This window comes from Vipera berus, assembly GCF_964194415.1.
Source record: "Vipera berus genome assembly, chromosome: 5".
NCBI lineage: Eukaryota > Metazoa > Chordata > Lepidosauria > Squamata > Viperidae > Vipera > Vipera berus.
Genome location: NC_138207.1, coordinates 270,124 through 292,603, shown reverse-complemented (window position 1 = coordinate 292,603; position 22,480 = coordinate 270,124). Strand labels below are relative to the sequence as shown.

The window sequence follows — 22,480 nt, the reverse complement described above, 5'->3', positions numbered from 1 at the left end:
GGCCCGTCGCGCTCGAGCCCCGAGAAGGCGGCCGGAGGGTCGGTGGCCCAGCGGGGGGCTGCCTGGCTCCCGGAGGGCAAATGCCGGCGCTCCGGCCCGGCCTCGGCCGCAGCCCCTCCCTGGAAGAAGTGGGGCCGGGATGGGGCGGCCAGGGACAGCCACCGCCCGCAGGCGTCCCCGGACGCGGCTCCTTCCAAGCCCGCCCTGGATGAGCGGCGGGAAGCTGGACGTTTGTGCCCGTCCGGGCTTGCAGTTAGAAGGGCGGCTTCTATTTTCAGGGGACTCGCGTTCCATCCGCGAGGGCTCCGCACGACCCTCCCTCGCGCAGCTTCGGGGTCCAGACGGAGGAGTCAATCCCGCTTCCCTGTGAAGCGCCACCGGACACACACACACCCCACCTTTTGCGGGCCAACTACGGACCCCGCCGCAGGCGAAGGAGGCGGACGCCTCTCCTGGAGGGAGGAGCCCTCGCCCGGGAACAGCCCCCTCCCCCCTTCAGCCCCGGCAGGGGCTGCCTTGCAAGACCCTCAAAGCCCCAGTCCAGCCTGAGGCGGGCAGAAGCCCCTGAGCTAAAAGGCTGGGCCAGGAAGCGCCAGCAAGCTCTGCTGGCAAGGGAGGAGCAGCAGGAGGAGCAGGATGCGGGGGGGGGGGCGTTCTGGGCACAGGCCCTCCAACCCAGTTGGGAGAGGCTGGGCAGCTGCTGCCATCTGATCAGCCCAGGAGACCCCTGGCAGACGCTGCCTGGAAAACTCTGCCCAGCAGAGCATCTGTGGGAAAGCAGCCGGGCACGTGTGCCAGATTGCACCGTCCGCAAAACAAAGGCCCAGCGGTCCTCAGCCCAACCTGCTCTGGCAGAGGTGGCAGCCATGACCGAAGCAGCTGGCCCAGCCGGAACGGGCGCTGAAGACGCCAGAGGACCAGCCCGGATTGGCTCCGAGGGGAAGCCCTGCCACCGTCGCCACCTGGCATGAAGAAGCACCTCTGAGGAGAGGCAAGGAAGGAAGCCGCCCCTCCTGGCAATGGCAAAACCACCCTGCCCAGTGAGGGCTGGAGCACCCAAAGTCGCCGTAGGGTCTGAATGGCCTGTGAACTCTGGCCAGAAGAGCCCCCGGCAGGAGGTCCCAAAGCCCCCAAAGGAGGTCCCACCAGCTTTCCAAGGCCAGCGAAAGCGCAAGCCGTGCTTGGCGGTCCTGGAGGCAGGTGCTCTTTAAAGGCCGCCTTCCTTGCCTGGCACAGCCAGTGCCCTGGAGCAATCCGAGGGCCTGCACGGGCCGGAAGGCCAATCCTGGCAATCCCCAGGCAGGGCCCAAGTGGGACCCCAGAGAAGCCCAACGTGGAGGCTAATGGAGTGGAGTGATTTTGCCTGGCAAAGGAGACCAGGGCAATCAGGGCGGCAAGCCCCCACTGAGGGGGAAGGGGGGTGAAACCCACAAAGTTGCCAAGGCTGGACACCCCTACTCTGGGGGAGGGGGTGTCAAGCACCTAGATGAGACAAAAGGAGGAGGAGGTTATCTAGTTGGCCGCAGAGCAGGGAGGTGTTGGCAAGAGTGAGTAGGAAGAGCGGGCTTGTCTAGGCAGCCTCTCTTCTGGGTGCTCATGAAAACACCCAGGTCGGTCACGGGGCACTCGCTGGCCGGCTGGACTTGGGGCTCTCCTGCCAGCTTCTGCCGAGGACCGAGGGGGAGAGCAGCAGGCCGTCCTTTGTCCTGCGGAGACCTCAAGAAGGACGGAGGGAGTGGCCCCCTTCCCTCTCCTCTGCTCCGGGCCTCCCTGGACGGTCTTTGCAAGGAAGCAGCTGCAGGCAGCCTCGCCCTCCCCCTGCCCAGCCCAGCAAATTCTTTCCCTTTCCTGGCTTAAACAATGGACGTTGGGCAGCTGCAGAGCAACTGTGCAGAATTGGAGGGCTCCATTTTTTCTGCTTCATCGGCTTCCGGTCTGCTGCTTTCCGAAAATCTTATGCTTTTTGCTCCCAATGGTTTACAGGACAAACTGGAAATGGGAACGTAAAAGGGCTGATTTCGTCGTCAGTGGGTTGACCTGGGAGTTTCAGCCAGGAGGTGTCAGGCACAGGCAACCAGATCCACAGGCGAAAGTGCGAGCTGACTACTTTATTGTACTCTGCCTACATTACAGGAATCTCCCCGGACTGCTCGCCTCCTCTTGGTAGCAAACAGATAAGGCCCCACTGAACTTGGGGAGGGGGGCAGCCCAAGGTCTCTTGCGGCTGTACAATGACTCAAGCCTGCCTGCCTGCTTGATTCCTCCGCCCTGCCTGGCTGGCAGCTTCCTAGTTGGAGGAGAGGGGGGCTTGTTCTGGAAATGGTCCTGGATACAAAGAACAGACTGGGGATTTTCCTCCCTCCCTCAGGGGGTTCAAAGGCCGGGCCAGATGAAATAACAACATGTTTGGCAGCACCTTCAAGGCCTGAGCATTCCTGGATGAGATGCCAGGGACACTGCTGTGAAAACGGGCAGCTCTGCCCGAGGAGACTGTGGTACGCGGGCAGTGTGTGTGTGTGTGTGTGACCTGCACCCTCTTTGGCAGCTGCGGAGTAAAACCACTCAGTTGGCAAGCAATGCCACATTAGGGGCTAAGTAAAGGCAGCTCCACAGCTGCTTGCTTGCAGTGGGGCTGGGGGGGTGTCCAGGGTGGCATCTGTGTGTGTGGGGGGGGGGTTAATGCTAGTTGTCTTCTGGGAAGAACTTCCTGTTGAGCCTTGAGCTGGCTGCCCCAGAGACTAGCTTTCAGCAGCTCCTCTGACGGGGTGGGGGGTGGATGCCTGGGCACTGCCTTGTTTGTGAATCTGCCCCCCCCCCAGCCATTCCCCCCCCTCGCTGCAGCACCCCTAGCGAAGCCCAGCAGGTCTGCGGCATAGAAGCTATTCTTGTTGGAGGCAATTGCCAGGCTGGGTAATTATGGGTTGCTGTTGTTCCAGAACGGAGACAGCAGCTGGCCCGCTGAAGGGGATGATTGCAGCCTGCCTCCCGGGAGGACTCACCCGCCCCCAGCTGTGCCTTGCAGCCCCCTCCCCCCCTTTCTGCTCTGGCCTTCAGCTATGAAGCAGCAGCTTTGCTCAGCCCTCTGCAGCTTCTTCTGCACGGCCTCTGGCAGGCCTGGGGGGGGTCATGTTTTAGGACCCTGCCACCCACCCACCCTGCCCTACTGTGTGCCAGTGGCTCTGCCCCAAAGATTGGCACCTGTGCCCACCCTGTGCCCACAGACAGGGGCGCCTGGAGCTCTGCTCCTCCAAAAGGCTCAGCAGATCTTTGCTTAAAGGCCCTTGCCGCTCCCTGCCGCCCCCCTTCCTCCCCCCCATCCGCTTGCCTTCCATAGCAGAGCCAGGCCAGCCGCTTTAAGGGGTGGGGGCTGCACTGCCCTTCTCCTGCGCCTCCCTTGTTGGGCTTCTTTTCCTGCAGGCCCCCCAGTGTTCATCCAGCAGGGATGAAGCTTGTCCTTGACCTTGGTAATCTGAGGTAGACTGCCCCTACTAGTGGAGGCTCTATAGAACCCTTCTTTCCTCTCTGGACTTGCCTATCCCCTTTCAGAACCCAGAAAGGGAGAATGGATCGATTGGTTTCTTATGATTTGCTCTTGAGGAGCCCTGCTGGCCTTTCCCAAATAACTGCTTCATTAACTTCCTCCCCCTCCCCCCCCACCCCACCCCATAACATCTCTGCCTCTCCCCCTCCCGAGGCCTCAGCCTGGATCTGGATGTACTGCCTCCTCCCAGCCCCCCCATCTGTCTCTCCCCCCCCACCAGCCCCACTTGGCTTCCTGCCTGCAGGCTTCCCCAGGCCTTCCTGTTTTCTCCCCTTACTGAGAACTGGAATCCGTGGGTCATCCGTGGGGATGAAGATGGTTGGGCTGCCTTGACGTCAGACTTCCGATGCAGTCAGGCGCTTTTCCAGCTGCCAGACCTGCGGGCCCAGCAGACCTGCGGAAGCAAGAAAATGGTCCAAAGCAAACACCTATCTGCCCCTGACAAATATAAGTCACCAGGACCGCCTGATGGACCGGACCGCCTTCTGAAGAAACGGCAGATATTATCTCAGAACCACTGCACCATATCTTTAGAGAAACCGTGGAGCACCAGGAAACTGTCAGAGGATCGGGAAAGAGCTGATGTGGTTCCCATCCTTTAAAAAGGGGGAAAAAGAGAGCCAGGAAACTACAGACCAATCAGCCTAACATCAATAAATGGGAAGATATTGGGGAAAAAATCAAAAACAGATCTGCAAGTATCTAGAAATAAAGTTATAACTAGTAGCCAGCATGGATTTGTTAAAAACAGATCATGCCAAACCAATCTTATTTCATTCTTTGACAAAGTGACTAAATTATTATAGTACACCAACAAAATGCTGTGGACATAGTATACTTACACTTCAGCAAGACATTCGACAAAGTAGACCACAACCTGCCGCTTAGTAAGCTAGAAAAAGGTGGGATAGACAACATCACCACCAGATGGATTAGTAACTGGCTGACAAACTGCACTCACACGAGTTGTCGCTAATGGCACCACATCCACATGGAGAGAAGTAAGCAGCGGGGTACCACAAGTCCCGGTCTTAGGCTCAGGACTCTTCAATATCTTCATCCATGACTTAGAGGAGGGAGTAGAAGGGGAACTTATCAAATCTGCAGATGACACTAAGCTGGCAGGAGTAGCCAACACCCCAGAAGACAAACTGGGGATCCAAAAAGATCTTGGTAGACTTGAAAAATGGACCCTATCCAACAACAAGAAATTTAATGTGGAGAAAAGCAAGATTTTAAACTTAGGCAGGAAAAACCAAAGCTACAAGTACAGACTGGGTGAAACCTGGCTCAAAAACAATAACCGTGAGAGGGACTTTGGAGTCCTAGCGGACGATCCCTTAAACATGAGCCAAGCCGTGTGCGGCAGCCGCCAAAAAAGCGAATACAATCCTGGGTTGTATAAACAGGCATAGAATCAAAATCACGTGAAGAATTAATTGCAACCTGAATAGGAGCTGGCAATGTGGTGCAGCTGCCATAGAGGCTGGTCCATTGTCTGTGGAGATTCTCCGTCCTCCAGGTCAGGTTGTCCCAAAGGGACTTCTTCCAGGAGGCCACTGGACTTCCCTGGGGTCTTTTGGAGGTGTTTCTCATCCAAGAAGCTCCTTCAGTTCAGAACTGATGAAGTTGCTAGGATGAGAAGGGAAGGGAAAAACCAAGGTCCAGTTGCCTTGGAGAAAGCACCTTTCAGAGGCTGCTTCAGCTGCAGGCTGCCCTAGCTGGGATTCCTTTTTCCACCCTCTTCTGCTTTGGCCAGTCTTCCGCCCGAGTCCCGCCTGCAGCTCAGGGCTCCACACTCTAAAAAGGCCAAGGGGAACCGGGAGAAATTCCCGGAAAGGCCCCAAAGACGATCAAGGGATCGAAAGCTGAAGTCTGCAAATGTTTGGCCTCAAAGAGGGCCGGGAACGCGGACCGTGGGAGCTGCCTTCCGAAGCCTGATGTCACAGGGCAGAAGGCCAAGAGTTTCCCCTTCCAGACTGCAGCACAAGGAATAATGGATCCCAGGGAGTCGAGCCTCACACACACATCGCCGGCATGAAGACGCACCAATTGCTTCCCATGGAGGCCACCTGCCCCCCCCACACACACACTGCCTCTTCTCCGCTTCATCCTGGAAGCAGTTTTGGCTGTTCCGGGGAGCACGATGGTCGGGGTCTGCAATCTCTCTGCAAAATTGACCCAGCGGGTGTGCTGAGGGACCCTAACCCTTCCCACCTGGTGGCTGAGCTTGGCGCCTGTTTGTCGCTGGCCTCTGGCTGCAAGGGAGGCGTATGTGTTGTGTGCGCAGATCAACCACGGTCCTGCTGTCTGCAGCGCATGGGCCACGCTGCAGGCCTTTGTCCATCTGAGGGCTGTGGGGTAGAGGCAGGAAGCCTTCTGCTCAGCTGACCCTCCTCCTGGCACCTTGTCTGATCAAGGCAGCTCAACCTCCACCGTAACCGAGCAAGGAAACGGAGCAGCTGCCGGGGGGAGCTCAGCATACATTTGTGGACCCTTATCCTGCACACAGTGCACACTGCCGGGTGTCTCTGGAAGGGTGCACCTTCCGTCCCCAGAGTCTCCACCCAACACAGTCCAAGGGTGGTCCAGCCTGTCTGGAGGGCAGAGGGGGCCACAGAGGGGGCCACCATTCCCGGAAGAGGCCCGGCTGGCTTGAGGCTGGAAGCAATGCCCAAGGAAAAAGCCGAGGAGGGCTGCGGGCAGAGCGGGCTCTCCCCCAAGGGAGCATGAGGGCAGAATCCGGGCCCAGCGCAGGGTGGAGGTGCTGAGCCTGGAGTGCCTGGCAAGTCCAGGAATCCGGAGCCGCCTGGATTTCTGGAAAGACCTTCATGGTGTCGCTAGGAGGACGACGTGAGGGGGATCCCCAGGCGCCGCTTCTGCCCACCACAATTGAGGGGGGTGGTCCAGGGCCTCTCCTGCATCAGGGTCTCTCCTCAAGAGGTCCTTCCTGGCTCTCAGCTGCCCAGCCAACGAGTTCACAGGAGGGAAAAGGCTGGGGGAGGGGGAGAGGGAGGCAGACAATTTCCTTTGGGGTGAATGGGGGAAACAACCCCTCCCAAATCTGGGACCTCGGAAGAGCTGCCCCACCTCCGGTTGGAGGAGAGGGTGCTGCCCCCCCCAGCAGAGAGGGCTGGTGCAAGAGGTGCTCCTTGCCTCTCGGGCATCATCGGGGAGCAGTGAAGGGGGTAGGCAAGGAGGGAGGAGCAAAGCTGAGCTTAAGGAAGAGAGAAATGGGGGGGGGGTTCTCGGTTCTCAGCCTCCCCAGCAGAGCAGAAGGCCCAGTGGCTGCTCTCTCTGCTCTGCCTTCCCTGGGCAAAGCTTCTGGAGGGCCCCAAAGCGCTTTCTCCCCTCCCCTCCTTGCCTGGAAATGAGGCTTCCGGCCCCCAGCAGGAAGTCACTCCAGGCCGGAGAGGAAGGGATGGGACGGGCTCTCCCACGGCCAAGGCCTCCGGGTGGACCTGGGAGAAGCGGAGGGCTCCAAAGCACATCTGAGGTCCACTTTCAGGGGTTCTCTTGAGACAGGAAGCTCCCATGAAAGAGGCCTTCCGGCTGACTCTGTGCCCTTTGCTGGGCCGAGCCCCTTGCCCAGGGGACCCTCTCAGCCCTGACGCAGAGCCCACCTGCAGCTTCACGGGAGGAAGGCTTGCCCTGCCACCCAGGAAGCCCTCCCCCCGGGGCCTTTCCCCCCAAGGGCCCCCAAGGGCCCCTTCTATCCTGGGGGTGGCATGTGCCCTTCATGCTGGTGCTGCTGCCCTGGTGGCTGTCCTCGCTCCGGGCTGGGAGCAGGCTGGCCCCGGCCGCATTTTGTGTCTTCTAGTCTAAAGGCAGCTGCATCCCAGCAGCACAGCCTCCCTTTCAGCCCCACTGATTTCCAGGCCCCACTTTGCATGCAGGCCTTCACCAAAAGTCTGCCTTGTGATCCACACCCCCTCCTTGAAGGGCATGACTGACAGCACAGCCTGAGCATCCCCTCCCCCCGCCCCTGGCCTTGGGAAGACTCTCTTGCCAGGACAGCTCAGTGGCCGCCAAAAGCAGCACAGCTCCCCAAAGCTCGACCCCCAATCCGTGGCCCCAGCACCCCGACGGCTCCCAAGTGCCCCAGATCAAAAAGGGAAGCAGAACGGGGCCAATCCAGCCTTGGGAAGCTGTTCCACGGAAACCCAGCTGTGGCCTTCCTGCCCAGACCGCCCCAGAAGAAGGGGTTCTCCTTGGGTGGGCTCCACGGCTCCAGGAAGTGGTGCTGGAGAGACACTGGGCAGGCAGGGCAGTGCGGCCTTCTGCAACTCTGGGGCTCCTGCCGGCCGCCATTGAGCAGCTGCTCTCTGGCCCAGGAGGTTCTGGATGGCCCTCCAAGCCAGTCTAGGCAGGGGGCGTGGCCATAGAGATGGTGGGGCGGGGGGCAGGCGGGAGCCCCTCTCACAAAGGACAGACCCGAAAGAGGGGCATGGACGGACCTATTTCTCTGCAAGAGGGCTGGAGCTACCCAGCCCTCAAAGGCAGAGGCCGTGAAAAGGGAACCCTGCTTGGGGCTCCGCTCCTGGGCCTGCTCCCTGGAGACCACAGAGGTGGAAGCAGCAGCCCGCTTAAACTGCTAACCACACTCGGCACTGAAGATGCGACCCAGTGATGTAAGGCAACAACCGCAAGGAAACAGCCACGCACAGAGATCACCCAGGACCCCACAGTAACCCTCATGGACTCATTCTCTGCACTGGCAGGAGACTTTGAACCTCCAGCTGGGTTCACACAACACGGGAAGCCTCCCCACAAAAATCTAACCCAGGCTAACAGTAACGAAGTGCTGCTTCTCGTACGAATGTGACCGTTAAGTCACTGGAGGCTTTCAAGAAGAGACCGGACAGCCACCTGTCTGAAATGGTACAGGGGCACCTGCTCGAGCAGGGGGTTGGACTGGATGACCTCCAAGGTCCCTTCCAACCCTGTTATTCCATGTTCTTCAGATGATCTGTTGCGTGAACCGAGCGTCAGTTGTAGTTTTTAGTCAAATATGTTTTTGTGGGCGTCCCTCAGATTTGACCGCTTGGCCCAAGCCTGTGGCCTTCCTTCCTCCGGGCTGCTGGAAGGATCAGGGTGCGAAGGGGAGGGCTGGAAGTGGAACAGAAACGCTCGGAGAAAACAGGGAGGAGAAAGAGAGCCGGCTGGAAGACTCCGTCTGCTTTCCTGGATCTTTGCTTTGCGTGGCCTCGGGGCCAGCAGAGGGTCTGCTGAACCCCCAGAGAAGAGGGGGGGAGCCCCTGGCAGACCTGTGGGGCACTCCGTCCCTTTCCCGGCCCTGGGATTTTCCATATTTGGAAAAGCCAACGCAAAACAGTGATTCCTTTTGAATGCACGCACTTTGGGGAACTCCGGCCTGGGGGAGCCTCCGAGGGCAGCTGAGCTTCTCCAGATCCAGCCAGGCTTGCTTGCCTTCAGCGCCCCCAAAGAGCTGGGCAGCCCAGACCGGCAGCCACCCCTGCCCTGAGGTGGGCTTGCTGGCCCTTCTGAAGAGGCGGGGGGGGGGGCGAATGGGAGATGCGCAGAGGGGGCCTCCCTGTCTTTCCCCAGCTAGAGGAGCAGGTGGGGAGGGGAGCGGGGGAGCCTCCTTGCCTGTTCTTTCTTCCCTGCCAAGGCTGCAATTTTCTTGCCATGAACCTCCACCAATGATGGTTCTGCTGGCAGCCCTTTCCGCACTCCCCCCCCCCCGCAGAGCAGAGATTTCACTGTCACCTTTGCAGGAAACAGCTGCTTCCTACCCCCCCCAGCCCCCCCCATCTCCCACTTGGGCCCCAAAGGAGCCACCAGCTTTCCAAGGGAGATGCTTCCTTTCCCTCTGGCCTCTTTCCTGGGTCAATCTTGCCAGCTGCCCCCTGCCTGGAGGGCATAGCAGGAGAAGCCCGTTCAGCTGGGCACCTTGGCCAGGATTCTATTCTATTCTATTCTATTCTATTCTGTTCTGTTCTGTTCTGTTATTCTATTCTATTCTATTCTATTCTATTCTATTCTATTCTGCTCTGCTCTGCTCTGCTCTGCTCTGCTCTGCTCTGCTCTGCTCTGCTCTGCTCTGCTCTACTCTACTCTACTCTGCTCTGCTCTGCTCTGCTCTGCTCTGCTCTGCTCTGCTCTGCTCTGCTCTGCTCTGCTCTGCTCTACTCTACTCTACTCTGCTCTACTCTGCCTCTCAGGGGAAAGAGCCCCTAGTTGGGTGTAGTGGGGAGGGTGGCTGGCTAGAGGCCAGGAGATGGTGAGTTATAGTTCGCCTTAGCCATGAAAGCCAGCTGAGTGTCTTTGGACCTCCCCTCTCTCAACCCAAGGCACCTCACAGGGTTGTTGTTGTGGGAAAAACAGGAGGAGGAAGGAGCACTGTGTGTGTGTTTGCTGCTTTCCATCCTTGGGAGCATCTCAGATGTGGGCCCCAGTCCACCCCCCCCAGGCGTTTCAAGTGGGGAAACGGCCCTGAACCACCCTGAAGAAGGGCAGAGTCTGCCAGCTGCAGCCTGCTTGGCGTTAGTGCTGAGGTTCCCACATTTTTGGATTGCTGATTTCATGGACATTTTATCACAGTGTCTTGTGCAGCTTCCTGTTATGTAACACCCCCCCTCCCAAGTCTGATTTGTCAGCTCTAGCTATTTATCTCTGGATTGGAAAAGTTAAGCAGGGCTCCTTAGGAAGAAGAGGCCTCCAATTAAGGCAGCCTCATGCAGAACAGCCTGTTCTGCCCCCCCCTCGCCTCCCCCAAAGGGGGACACACAAACACACACACACACACGTTTGATCTGTTCTGGCTGGTTAAGGCTGCCCGGGAGGAACCCCGGGATGGGTCTGGCCGATGGCGGCGGCGGCTTCCTCGGAGGAAGGAAATCTGCAGAGCCGCTTTGATTCGAGGGAGCCTTTCTGTCCTGGGGCGGCCGCAGCCCCCGCTCCCCCCATGCAGGAGGCGTCCTCTGCCTGCAACTCTTCCAGGCGGAGCTGCTGCCATCTTCCGGAGGGAAAAGGCTTCCCGTCCGGAAAGAGGCAGCTCGGCGCTGGCAGACGAAGCCAGCCAGACGGCCCGACTCGGAAGGAGGGCAGGGGCGACCGGCGAGGCGCTCGGTGCTCGTGGCGGGCGACGGTTCGCTTGCCCTGCTTTCCGCGGAGGTCTCTCCTTTGCCGCTCCCCTCGGAGAACCACCTGCGTGGGCCCCACCCCACCCCACCCCCGGCTGGTTGGAAAAGAAGCGGCGTCTTCACCCCGGAGGGTTTTGCCCGCTTTAACGGGTTCGTCGTCTGAAGAGGCGCTGGCCGGACTTGACTCTGCAGAAGTGTGCATGCCACACCTAAGCACGCACGCGGTTTCTGGGCAGAGCCAGTTAGCCAAGCCAGGCTCCCCTGCCGGAGTGGCTTTGCCAGCTGACTCTGCCCGGGGGGGGGGGTGGAACACCCCCAGCAGAGAGCGACTGTGCAAACAAGTCGCTGTGCCACCCATCATCCTGGGCAGATTGTCTCGTGGCCCTGCTGTGCCTCCCCAGCCCATCCATTCGGCCCCCCGGGTTGTGCCGCCCACGGGAGCGCTGGCCACAGGCAGGGGTTCCTGGGCAGGGCGGCGGGGGCCTCTGCGGGGGCTGCTACGCTTCAGCCATAATTACTGGCTTCCGTCGCCCGTTGGATGCAGGAGCCGGTAGGTGAAGCTGGAAGCCAGGAGCAGCCTTTCCCCACGGCGGAAGCTCGCTCTGTGCTTCTCCCGGGAACGGACGGGAGCCGCAGCAGCTCAGCAGGCCCAGCCAGCGAGCGAGCGAGCGAAGAAGCGGTTAACGCGGCCGTTCCTTATCAGGGGAAACACGCCCTCCTGGCCGGGCTCTCTGGCAGCTGCCCTCAGTCCGGGGAGACTTCCTTCCAGCGCACGCAAATGGTTTTTTCTTGGTGATCTGCAGAGAGAGAAAAAAGCCACTTCCAAATCTCGGGGCGAGTTCCAATGTTTTATTTAAATAGCAAACACTTCCAGGAGGAGGCAGAAGGTCGCGTCTGCGCTTGTATTTTTGTAGCCAAAAGTCTCGATGCTGGGAATGTGAGTTTCATTCGATGGGCGCGCAGAAGTTTGCCCGATGCAGCTTCCCGCAGTCTGGGTGACTGAGTCTTTCTGAAGGGGGGGGGCTTCAAGAGAGGCTATGCCCTGATGCCCAGCCCCTCCCCCCGCCTTCTCCCTGGCAGACCGAGGACTAATTCAGCAAGGAGCTTCGGTGTGTTGTGTGAATGCAAGAAGGAAACGAGACTGCAAGCGCTGAAGTGTGAGAAATGGCGATTCAGGGCCGCTACGTGACTATAAAACCTCTGAAACCATCAAAGATCCTGCGCTGCTTTCTGGCGTACGAGAGAAGACCGGGGGGGGGAGGCAGGCGGGGGACGCTCCCTCCTCAGCTAAGCGGCTTCCTTGCTCGGCCTGCTGCTGCTGCTGCTGCTGCTGACGGGTTCGCGTGCCGGGAACAGGATCGGGGGCGCGGGGGGAGGACTGGGAGCGTCTTCACAGTTAAGCTGCAGAGGAAGCTGCCTCCCCCCCCCCATCGCAACGGAAGGAAGGCCGCTGTGCCGGGAGGGGGGGCTCTTCCCACCCAGCCAAACGGTCTCTAGATGCGGTTAACCTCGGAAGTGAAGGCCGGCCCTTCTCTCACACGTTTCGCTTTGTTTTGGTTTCGCCTTGGTCGGACTTCAGGCTCCCAAGACTGCACACAGCCAAGCTCAGATGGGAGGGGGGAGAGGCTGGGGGATATCCTGCGAAGGGGGGAGGTGACAGTGAGTAACTCTCTGGCTGTCTAAGCCCTGGGCCGCCCAGGTCTTGAGCAGACCCCCCCCCCAGCCCTCCCGCAAAGTCCCAGCTGTGCCAGCCCACTGGGAGGAAGAGGCTCAGTGCCCCCCTTGCTCATCCCTGGTGGCTGGGGGGTCCCCGGGACCCTGGGGGTGCCAGCGGTGGGCCCTGCTGTCCTTGGGAGACTCTGCAGGGACTCCACCTCTTAAGGACCCTTCCCAATCAAAGAGGGGGGAGGGGCAGGGCTTCTCTTGCCAGGTGTCCCCTGCTTGGGGTTGTGGGGCCCAGTTGCACTGGGACTCCTGACTGCCCCCTCCAGTTTGTTGCAGGCATTGACCCTCCAAAGGAAGCACGTGGGGTGTGGGGATGGGGGACGTACCTCCAGAAGAACGGGTTAAGTTGGCATCTGGGTGAAGTAGGTTTCCAACGTGGAGCCAAGACTTCCACCTTTTCTTCCCTGTAATAAGAGCTCAGTGTGGCCTCTTCATAACAACAGCCCTGTGAGGTAGGTTTAGGCTGGCCCCAAGTCAGGTAGCTTTCCAGGGTCTCTCTGGTTCTAGCTGAACACTTCTCTGAACAAAGTTGTTATGTCACAGGGGACAGACTGTATCTGCCCTCAGTGTGGAAGGGACCGCCACTCTCAAACTGGCCTTTTTAGCCACACCAGACGCTGCTTTAGGACCTCTTTCCAGAGCACGACACCATAGTCTCTCGAGACTGAAGGATGCCAATGATGGCACCAAGAGTTGGGGGGGGAGGGGAAGGCCACAAGTCTCCACCACACCTCCTCCTCCTCCTCCTCCGTGCCTGACCTACATGGCGGAAGAGGCAAGAGAAGGCCAAGAATTTAATCTGGCATTTGAGATTAAGGTCAGCTGAGCCGTCTTCGTTCTCGCTGCCGCCTCCCAGGTCGCTTTCCTGCCACTGCTGAGAGCTGCCCGGGCGGGGCCTTTGGCTTCCACAGACAGGCAGGGCTGCCGTATCGTCCCCGCTGGGAGGCAGGGCCAGAGAGGGGCTCTTGGACGTCGGCTCCTCTGCAGGGCTTCAGCTTAATGTTCTCGTGACACCCCCGACTGCTCCAGGCAGCGTTTCCTGGTCCAGACGCTCAGCGCCTTCAGGGCGGGATGGGAGCTGCAAGGCCCAGATCAGGCCTGGGTGGGTGATGCTCCTGGGGGTGGGGGAGTGGGGGACACTTAAAGGCCCCCTCTCCACCAAGTAGCCCTTGGCAGTCAGGCCTGGCTACAATCAGCCAGGATGGGAGCCGGGCCCTCTGGGTTGTTGGCCCTGAGCGCAGGCTTGCGCTGGCCCTGCAGAAAGTAGGCACGCCAGCAAGGCCAAGGCAAGAGCCCAGGGCAGCCACGGAGAAGGGCCGGTCTGTGGCAGCCCTTCCAGGTAGAAGCTCAGATGTGAGTGCCACCTCTGTCTTTATGGTAAGGTTACAATGGCAGAATCTCACAGGTCTGAAAGTCCCCACCCAGCCCTCACTTTCACTCTCTGGAGAATTCCTTCTGGGTCACCCCCTCCTTCTCCTCCGGAATCCCTTTTCCGGGTCTTCCTCCTGCCTCCCTTTGTGTAGTAGACCTCCAGTGTCTCTCCTGGAGGCCCTCTGGATCTCCTGAAGTACCATGGACAGCACCACCCAGGTCAGGGCCTCCCCCCCCCCCCCCCCCCGCAAGGAGTGGGCCTGCCCTCCTTCACCCCTAAGCCTGCCCATCCTCTGTGGGAGCCAAGCCTGGGGAGTGGCTGGGGTGGCAATGGAGAGCCAAGCCCGACTTGGCAGGGGCTCCAGAGGGAACCTGGGCTGGAGCCCCTCCCAGCAGGAGCCAAAGGGCTGCCTGGGATACGGAAAGCTGCTCCCGCCGGCTAAGAGGATGAAGGTTTGCTCCTTGGTCCCTGCTGGCCTCGGCCCAAGCCGAAGAAAGGGAAACCTGACCTGGTTGCAGTGTGAATGGAGGACCAGAGAACCCTCTTTCTTAAAGGCTGCCTCTTTGTTGTGCAATCAAGGCAACCAGACACTGGCTTAAGTCTGACATCCTGGCTTGCCTGGAAGAGCAGGAATACGCTCTCTGGGACAAAGCAGGGCTTGGGTGAGGCCAAAATGTGCCCCACTCAGCCATTAGCAAGGACCACTGCCCTGGAGCTGCCAGAAAGCCGAGCGGTAGCAGAGGCTGCCCATCACAGGGAGAGGGCATAGGTCAGGACCCTGAGGAATGGGGGTTCCAAGCGTCCCCCCGCACAGAACCTCTATGAGGCTTTTCCCACTGCCCTGGAAGACCTTGGCATGCCCTGTGGGGCAGCTCTGCAGTTCCAGGCCTTTTCACTAGACACTGCCGCAGGGGAGGGAGGTGTCCAGGTTCAACCAGGCCCCAGTTGCCCTGGCACAGCTTTGCACCAAACTGCCCATCTTCCCCCAGTGCCAGCCAGCCTGGCAGGTTCACACTCTGTGCAGGGCGCTTAAAGCGATCCTGTTAAATGTAGACTCTAAACTGGATGCTGGCGAGGCGCTGCTCCCACAATGCGCTTAAGTAGGAGCTTAAAACCTTTCAGAAGCATCACTGGGCACAACTTGCAGCGGCCTGGGGACTCAGGGCACGCTGGGTCTATTTGTGTAGTGCCAACAGTGCAGGAGCTGCACTGGCCACCAATCGGCCCCCTTGTAAAACTCCTGGTGTTGGGGGCCAGCAGCGAAGCTCTTCCTAGCCCAGTCTGCTCCTTCCCAAGAGCGTCCGCTCTGAATCAAAGACAGCTGCAGGGGAGGGGAAGGAGAGGGGGCCTGCTGTCTCCCCCAGTGGTCCAGTCCCCACTGGAAGTGAACCAGTTCCCCCCCCCCAATTATGTTTCCAGGGATTCCAGCACTGCACCCAAATGGGGATGAGGAAGTACCATGGTGCTCCTCGGTAAAGCTGCCCTGGGTTGATTATTAGCTGGTCTTTCATTGTTTTTATTCTTGTTCAATTCAGTTTATTGCCTTGATTTGCTCTAAGCCCCTCTGGGAATAAAGCCTATCGTCACTGCTCACTGCAGGGCCATAATATTGGTGGCTGTTTTCCAACTTTCCAGCCCGGAGCCAAGAGAGGCGGCTGAGCCTCAGGGAGGAAGTGCTATGTGCCGTGGGACAGACCTTGGAGAGGGGAGGCAGAGTGGGCAGTTGGTCAGGGAAGGGGCAGCCGAGTCCACAGAAAGGTTGGGGCCGTAGGAGGCCTCCCCAGTTTCTCCTAATTTCTTGGGATGTAAAAGGAAAGGTGGGGGGAGAGATGTATTTCCAGAGTTGTGAGAGTTTGTTAATGTAACCTTGCAATCAAGATAGACTTGTACTTCTGGGCAAGTACCTTTTTGTCTGGACCACCCGGCACGGCCATTTGTTCCTACCCCGGCACTGTCACTGCCTCCCCACCAGCAGATTGGCAGCAAAACTCATAAGTGATGGCCTTGAAATTAACAGGTGTGTCATCATCAAAGCTGTTTTGGATTCCTTGAACTCTGGACACGCCTGCTGCTAGTTAAGAGGGGTGCAACCACAACAACAGCAAAGCCTTCAAAGCAGGTCATATAACACGTCTGCTCTCCACTTTTGGGGGACTATCTGAGGTGCACAGGAATCTTTCTGGAAGCCTGGAAGCAACTGACCAGGCACCAAAGAAGCAGAGGCCCTCCGTGCTCTCCTGCTGAGGCTGGGCAGCCAGACCAGAGACCACCGGCAAGACCCCCTCCGGCCAGGGGGAGACACCCGGCAGCCTTCCCTGCCCCGGCCCAGAAGGGCTCCTCCCAGGGACTTGGATTTGGGAAAGACCGGGCAAGCCAGACCACAGAGGCCGCACAAGCAGCCGCCCATCCCAGCAGAACGGGCTGGCCGAGTTCTCCATCGGAAGGTCTCCCGAGACGCAGCTGCCACCCACTTCATTTTCTGCCACTTGACAGCAGCCAGGAGGAAGCGAAACGAGGCTGCCCCACCTTCCGCCCACGGCCCAGGCCTGCGGTTGGCGTCTGCACCAGCCCGGAACTGGCATGGCCACCTTGGGTGTCAGAGGCGGGGCCAGATGGGGGAATCAGAGCTACCAGCCCTTGGCAAAGAGTCTGTGGGGGCCTGGTCCAGATGCAGTTATTGCCACCCGGCCCTGCCCAAGCGTAGCTGGGCGGGGAGGACCTGGGAGGCTGCGGGTTCAAGCTGCAGAGCTCCGTCAGGCACAGAAAACAAGCCAGCTGGATCAGGCCAAGGCCCACCTGTCCAGCTTTCCGAAGTTGGCACCCGGGGCCTTTCACCAGCCTGCCACCCACTCCAGACCTTCTCCCCCTCCACCGTTTTCCTGTCACTGATATTTGGGGCAGGTAACCCTGCCGAGTCTTCTTGACTGACAGCCCTGGACAGGCCAGCCTTTTGAGGCTTTAGCCTAACCCTTCTGAAATCACCCAGGTTAGAAGCCATCGCCTCACCTTGTAAGGACATGATTGGAATTTTCTAGCTCTCTGGACTCGTCTGTGGGAGCTTCTGCCGTAACTCAGCATGCTCAAGTCCCCCGTTGCTCAGACGGCTGCTGGCTCCCGACTCCCTGAGAAAGACCGGGCAGAGCCTGGCATCTGGTTGGAGGGGTAGACGCTGACCGTCACCCAGCTGCAGGACAAAGGTCCACACACGCACACCCCCATTAGCCAAGGGGTCTCTACAACCAGGAGGGCCACACCCAATGGCTCCCCCCAAGAAACGCTTATCACTCAGCTCAGTCTCTCAGGCCCACGTGTGTCACGCACCATCACTGCCCCCGTCCCACCATCTTTTCTGCCATCAGGGTTTCTCTGACGCTGGCCAGCTCTTCCAGCATGGCGCCACACATGCAGCCTCACCTCAGATGCAGCGGGCATTTTTCAGCAGGAGATTCAGGCCCAGCTAGGACTGCTGGATGCCAGGCGGAGCAGCAAAGGAGAGGGCACCCGTGCCAACCTCAGAGGGCGGTGGAGATGCAATGGAATTGGGGAAGCCGGGGCACAAACTAGGCCCAGGGTGGCTGAGGGCTGGAACACCTCGGCCACCAATAAGGAGTGTCCCTGAAAGGAGGTCGATTTCTGCCAGCACTCAGCTGCCTTCCCCCCCCCCCCCGGACTCTAGTGACTAGCAACCCAACGCCCCCCCATCAGTGCAGGTATGTCTAGTTCAAACCACCCCGCCCCCTCCTTTTTGGCCAGAGAACTTAGGTCCTGCAAAGCCCCCACCCCACATTAACTTCCACAGGCCAATTGAACGAAGGTCAAGCATTGATAAGGGGGGGGGGGTTGTCCCACAATTCCAGACCAGGGGCCGGAGGACGGCTCTGAGTTGTAGCTTCTGGACACCCACTGGCAGTTTGTTTCCCAGAGCTGATGCTGCCCGTTCATTGTGCTGCCCAGAACGGCTACATCCGAGCAGGGGAAGGCCTCGGATGATGCCGGGAACAGCTGGGCAAAATTGACAGCCAGGTCCCCTCTTTGCCAGCCCAGGGGCTTCACCCTTTTCTGCCAGCAATAATCCGTTCTGGACCTTAAATGTAAGAACTGCACTTGTTACCAGAAGCCTCCAGAAGAGGCTGCAAATGGCCAAACCTGGAATTTGGCTGGAGGGTGTGGCGTTTGCGACCTGACCCCCTGTATGCCCTCTCTGCTTGCTGCAGCGCTCTAGGCGGCCTAATTTAAAGGATGCGCAAGAGCCTCTTTGTGGGCAGCAGCAGGGCCACAGAGACCCCGCCTGGGGACAACATCCCAGGGGCTCTTCCTGGTCCATGAGCGAAGCTGGTCAAGGGGCACTCGGCTGTTCCAAGGACACCCAGGGCTCCTTCACTGACCGCTGGGACAGCTTCTGCCAGTTCTTCCGGAAGGAGGAGGTACAGAGCATGAACAGCAGCCGGCCGTGGCTGGTCCTCGTTCCGTGGCCCTCGCTCTCCCGACTATCTTGACTTGGACAAGCAAGTGGGTGCAGGCAGAGGGTGGTGTTGGTCCTCACATTTTTATTGCAAAAGGGGAGAGAAACCGCCGCAGCCCCCTCCCCCTTGTGGGGGCGATAGCTCACCAGAGACCCCCTCCACGCACCCAGCCCAGGAACCCAGCGGCAGCTCCAGCCAGGAATTCAGGCCGGGACTGGCAGGTGACGGAGGAGATGGAATGGCGGCTTGGGGTCCCCTCAGACACACGCTCTGAGCATGGAGCCCAGCGGCCTCCAGGCCCAAGAAGCCCTACACACTTGACTGTCCCACCGACAGGACACACCACCGCACAGGCCCTTCTGCCCAACACCCCCCCTCCCCCTGGTCTGAGGGCCAGGAGTGGTTGCAGGTCCAGGCAATGGATCTTTCCCAGAGAGTGCGCACGGCCCACCCAGGGCAGACGGCTTGGGCTACTGCTGGACTGTTTCTCAGAAGGCCCCAGAGGTCACCCCCAATCCCCTCCCTTGCTGCTGGCCCTCGGGTCCGACCTGCAGCAGCCTCCCCGCCCCCTCCTGAGCAGCCACTACTCCGCCGGGATGGGCGTGTTGCAGTTCCCGTGGTAGATGCGGACGTGGCCATCGCAGCGGAAGTAGCGCTCAAAGACGTCGCTGTAGCCGTGATCACGCCACCAGGTGCACAGCTGGCGGTTCCAGGTGCAATCCAAAACATAGAACAGCTCGGGGTGTTCCATGCCCACCAGGGTGAAGAAGTCCTGGTCCCCCAGGTGGCCCTTGAAGTGGAACTTGCTGGCCAGCTGCTGCACCATCGCCGGCTCCAGCAGACGGTTGTACTGCTCCGACTGGCGCATGGCCTCCAGGTCCAGCAGCAGCACCCCACTGTTGAAGCCGGGCAGCCCGTCCGGGGGCGGGTCCCCCACCTTGGTCCCAGGGTGTTCCTGCCTATACTGCCAGAAGATGTGCCTGGGGAGGGAAGGGGGAAGGCCCAGGAGAGGTCACTCCTGCCCACAAACAAAACTATGGCTCGAGGAGCCTCTGGTCTATTTACAGCTGCAGTTTCCTTGTGGTTGAAGCAGCGCACCTCTCTGCCCCTCAGCAGTGATGAGATACATCGCCATGAGGACCAGGAGCTTTAGATGGCTTCTTTTCCAAGACTCCAAGGCTTTTTCTCTGGCTGGCCCCCTCCTCCATCCCAACCGTGCCTTGGAGGGGGTGGGGCAGGTCATTTGAGCACCCAGTGAATTCCGGTGTGCACTAACAGGCCTGGGTGCGTAACGGGGCCAGTCAAGGCTTTCCCCCAAGGGCGCAACAAGACCTTGCTCAGCCTGGGGAGGCAAGTGACCAACTGGGGCTGCCACAGTAGCCGGTCTTTACCCGGCTAGCTGCCTTGGCCTGAGCCTGGCCGCACATTCACCCTTCCATCGCCTGGCCCTGACGCCGTGCAGGCTCTTCACCCACCCTAGTCTGAAGGCTGCGAGGCAACCTCCGCTTGTTGGGCAGGGGGGCTGACCGAAACCCTCGTGCCCTACCAGCGCCCAGTAAGACCGCCCACAGCTCAACCTGTGGCTGTCACACTGACTGCTTTCCTGCCCCACCAGGGTCCCTTCTGCCCGGTGGGCTTCGTCTGACATCCAGCCGCTCACACAGGGCCAGAGTTGGCCTGCTCAGCAAACCCCCCCCATCCTCCGGGGGACCGGCAGGGAAGGGCCCAGGGAGTGGCACCGTGCCTGGCATGGCTACGTACCGATAGACCGGCTGCATTTCTTGGGCGATGCCGATTACTGCTCCTTCTGGGAAGTTGTCAAATTCCTGAAAGAGTTCCCGAATGTTGGCACGGTACTCCACATCCAGGTCCACCTGTATGACCCGCGAAACCTCTGGAAGGGCAAAGCAGAGGACAGCTGGCAAGACGGGGCCTCCGCTGCCTTCAGCGCTCCCCCAGCCGCTAAGCAGTGCAGCCCCCCAGAAGACGGAGCCAGAAGGGAGGGGGCCTCCAGATGTCCTTTCAGAGCCAGGCCAGGACTTCTGGGGGGGCAACTTCAAAGCACCTGGAGGGGTGCCGACTGGGTTGACAATTGGTCTTTCAGAGGAAGGGTCCTGCCTTTTCTCCCCCAGCCCCCGTGAAGGCCTGTCCTGCCCAAACCCAAACCCCACAGCTGCTTCAGCCATTTGGCGGCAGGCGCATTTTCTCCACCCACAGAACCCCAGAAGAGGCTGGGCTGAGGCCGCGTCCAGCCTTGAGCTCTGCGGAAAGAGGAAACACTCCGACTGTGGACCTTGAATGTCCAGTACACCCCTGGCTGGGTCCCCTGAAGGGGGCAAGGGGGGCTCTGTGGCCCTTCACCAGCTGCTCCTGCCCTGGCTGGTCTCTCCTTGGAAGAATGACCAACAAAGTAGAAAGTACAGTGGGAGGTCAAGCACGCAAGCAACTCCTCTCTGCAGAAAATGAACGGTCAATGTGAGCGTTAAACATTCAAGAGGAGAGGAGGCCGATTCAGACACAGGCGGATGGAAAAAGCCCCCAGGCTCCCAACGGCCGAGAAGACCTGAACAGGCACATCTTGAGACGCCTCTATTCAGCTCCAGCACCTCACAGTCCTGCAGGTCCTTTTTAGAGGTGGGGGGGGGGATCCAGACTCAGCTGGGATGTTATAAATATTATTATCCTTTACAACCGGTTAGTCCACAAAGCTCCTCCCGGGGTGGCTCTGAAGGAGGGTCTGAAGAACCGAGGCAGCGGCCCAGGAGGGCTGCAGGCCGAAGAGGGGCACCGATGCCCCCCCCAGTTGCCCACTCACCTCTGGGCATGATGTGGTGCATGGCGACCGAGAGGAAGAAAAGCGAGTCCCCGTAGTAGCTGCCAGCCCCCGCACTGAAGAGCTTCTGCATGGCCTCCACCGTGGGCTGGAGCTTCTGGGCCAGCACCTCCAGGTCATGGAAGACCACCTGCCGGGAAAAGGGGCTGTCAGGGCAAAGGGGGGTGTCTGCCCCCCGACAGGGCAAGAAAGGCAACCCCCACCTCCCCCCCTCAGTCCCCAGTGGGTGCTGTCCGGATGTCAGTTAAACTACAAGTAACAAGGGACTGAAACGGGGAGAGAGCTGCGGGAGGGGGGGGGAAGAGTTAGGCGACCGGCAGAGGGAGGGCGGGCAGAGGAGGGGGACATCCACGCCGGAAGGCGGCCAAGCTCGCCCACTCCCAAGCCCGGGAAAGGTTGCCTCTGCCCGGTTCACAGGCTCCCCGCCTGGCCGGCGGAGGGGAGGGGAGGGGAGGGGAGGGGCGGGGGGCGCCCACCTTGTACTTGAAGGCGGCCGGGCGCAGCGCCTGGTGCAGCAGCTGCCGGGCGGGCGCCCTGCTGGGCCCGTCGCAGAGCAGATGCAGCGCCAGCGCCTCCCGCGGGCCCAGCTTGCCGAAGCGCACCAGCGAGCGCAGCGCCGCCGCCGCCTTGGCCAGCAGCGCCTCGTTGCGCTCCGCCTTGGCCAGCACCGCCAGCACGTGCAGCTCCGCCCGGCCCGCCGCCCCGCCGCCCCGCAGCAGCGGCAGCTCCTCCTCGCCCGCCTTGGCCTTGCCCTCCGGGGCCGGCGGGGACGCGGGCGGCGGCGGCGGGGCGGGCGGGGCGGGCTGCGCGGGGCCCGAGCCCGCGTAGTAGAGCGCGCAGGCCAGCGCCATCGCCGCCGCCGCCGCCAGGGCGCAGGGCTGGGCGCGCAGCATTGCCGGACGACGCGCCATGGCCGCCGCCGCCTCGCCCCGCCCCGCCCCGCCGGGGGAGGGCGGCCCGGAGGGGGCGGGGTCCGCTGCCTGGACCGGGAGCCGCTGCGGAGGCAGCCCAGAGTCAGGTCGCCGCCGCCGCCGCCGCCGCCCTTGCGGCTCTTTAGGCGTCCGCGGAGGAGGCGAGGCGAGGCGAGGGCGGAGTAAAGGAGCGGTCCGCGGCAAGGCGCCTTCCTCGCCCCGCGCTTCGCCTCCGAGGGCCCCGGGGGATGCTCTCCTAGTCCCCCGAGTGGAAACCGAGCCCGGCACCGGGAAAGGGGGAGGCGGCGGCGAGGAAGAAGCGCCAGACCTTGAAAGGAAGCCAGACGACGGCGGGCCCCGGAGGCTCTTTGGGAAGCGGGCATCTCTGGGCAGTCCCGGTGGGTGCAAAGGCCCGGGCTGCCTCACCCCCTCCTCACACAGGAGGAGATCGAGAGACCCTGGGGAGGGCCGTCGAGCTTCGCCCCCCCCATTTCTAGAGGCTGCTCCTTTTCAGGCTCTGGGAGCCCCA

General features: G+C 60.6%; 1 protein-coding gene and 1 long non-coding RNA gene across 2 annotated transcripts; both read right to left on the bottom strand.

Moving 5' to 3' along the window:
* Positions 1-11,487: 11,487 nt before the first annotated feature.
* Positions 11,488-17,403, bottom strand: LOC308668941. Its single transcript, XR_014026623.1, has 3 exons — positions 16,751-17,403; positions 12,699-12,776; positions 11,488-12,285 (listed from the first exon to the last, which is right to left on the bottom strand). It is a non-coding gene; the product is annotated as an uncharacterized lncRNA (long non-coding RNA).
* Positions 17,404-18,271: 868 nt separating this feature from the next.
* XXYLT1 (xyloside xylosyltransferase 1) lies at positions 18,272-22,058 on the bottom strand. Its single transcript, XM_081329258.1, has 4 exons — positions 21,517-22,058; positions 21,023-21,170; positions 19,969-20,101; positions 18,272-19,187 (listed from the first exon to the last, which is right to left on the bottom strand). Exons 1-4 carry the CDS (start codon positions 21,949-21,951, stop codon positions 18,791-18,793), a joined length of 1,113 nt encoding a protein of 370 aa, XP_081185384.1. The 5' UTR covers positions 21,952-22,058; the 3' UTR covers positions 18,272-18,790.
* Positions 22,059-22,480: the final 422 nt, after the last annotated feature.

What these genes read in the sequence shown, in the direction of transcription:
- XXYLT1 (XM_081329258.1), bottom strand. Translation starts at nt 21,951, where the DNA reads ATGGCGCGTCGTCCGGCAATGCTGCGCGCCCAGCCCTGCGCCCTGGCG. An exon ending in CGGCCGCCTTCAAGTACAAG is followed by an intron (nt 21,171 to 21,516) that starts GTGGGCGCCCCC and finishes TTTTCCCGGCAG; the next exon opens with GTGGTCTTCCATGACCTGGA. An exon ending in GCACCACATCATGCCCAGAG is followed by an intron (nt 20,102 to 21,022) that starts GTGAGTGGGCAA and finishes TTGCCCTTCCAG; the next exon opens with AGGTTTCGCGGGTCATACAG.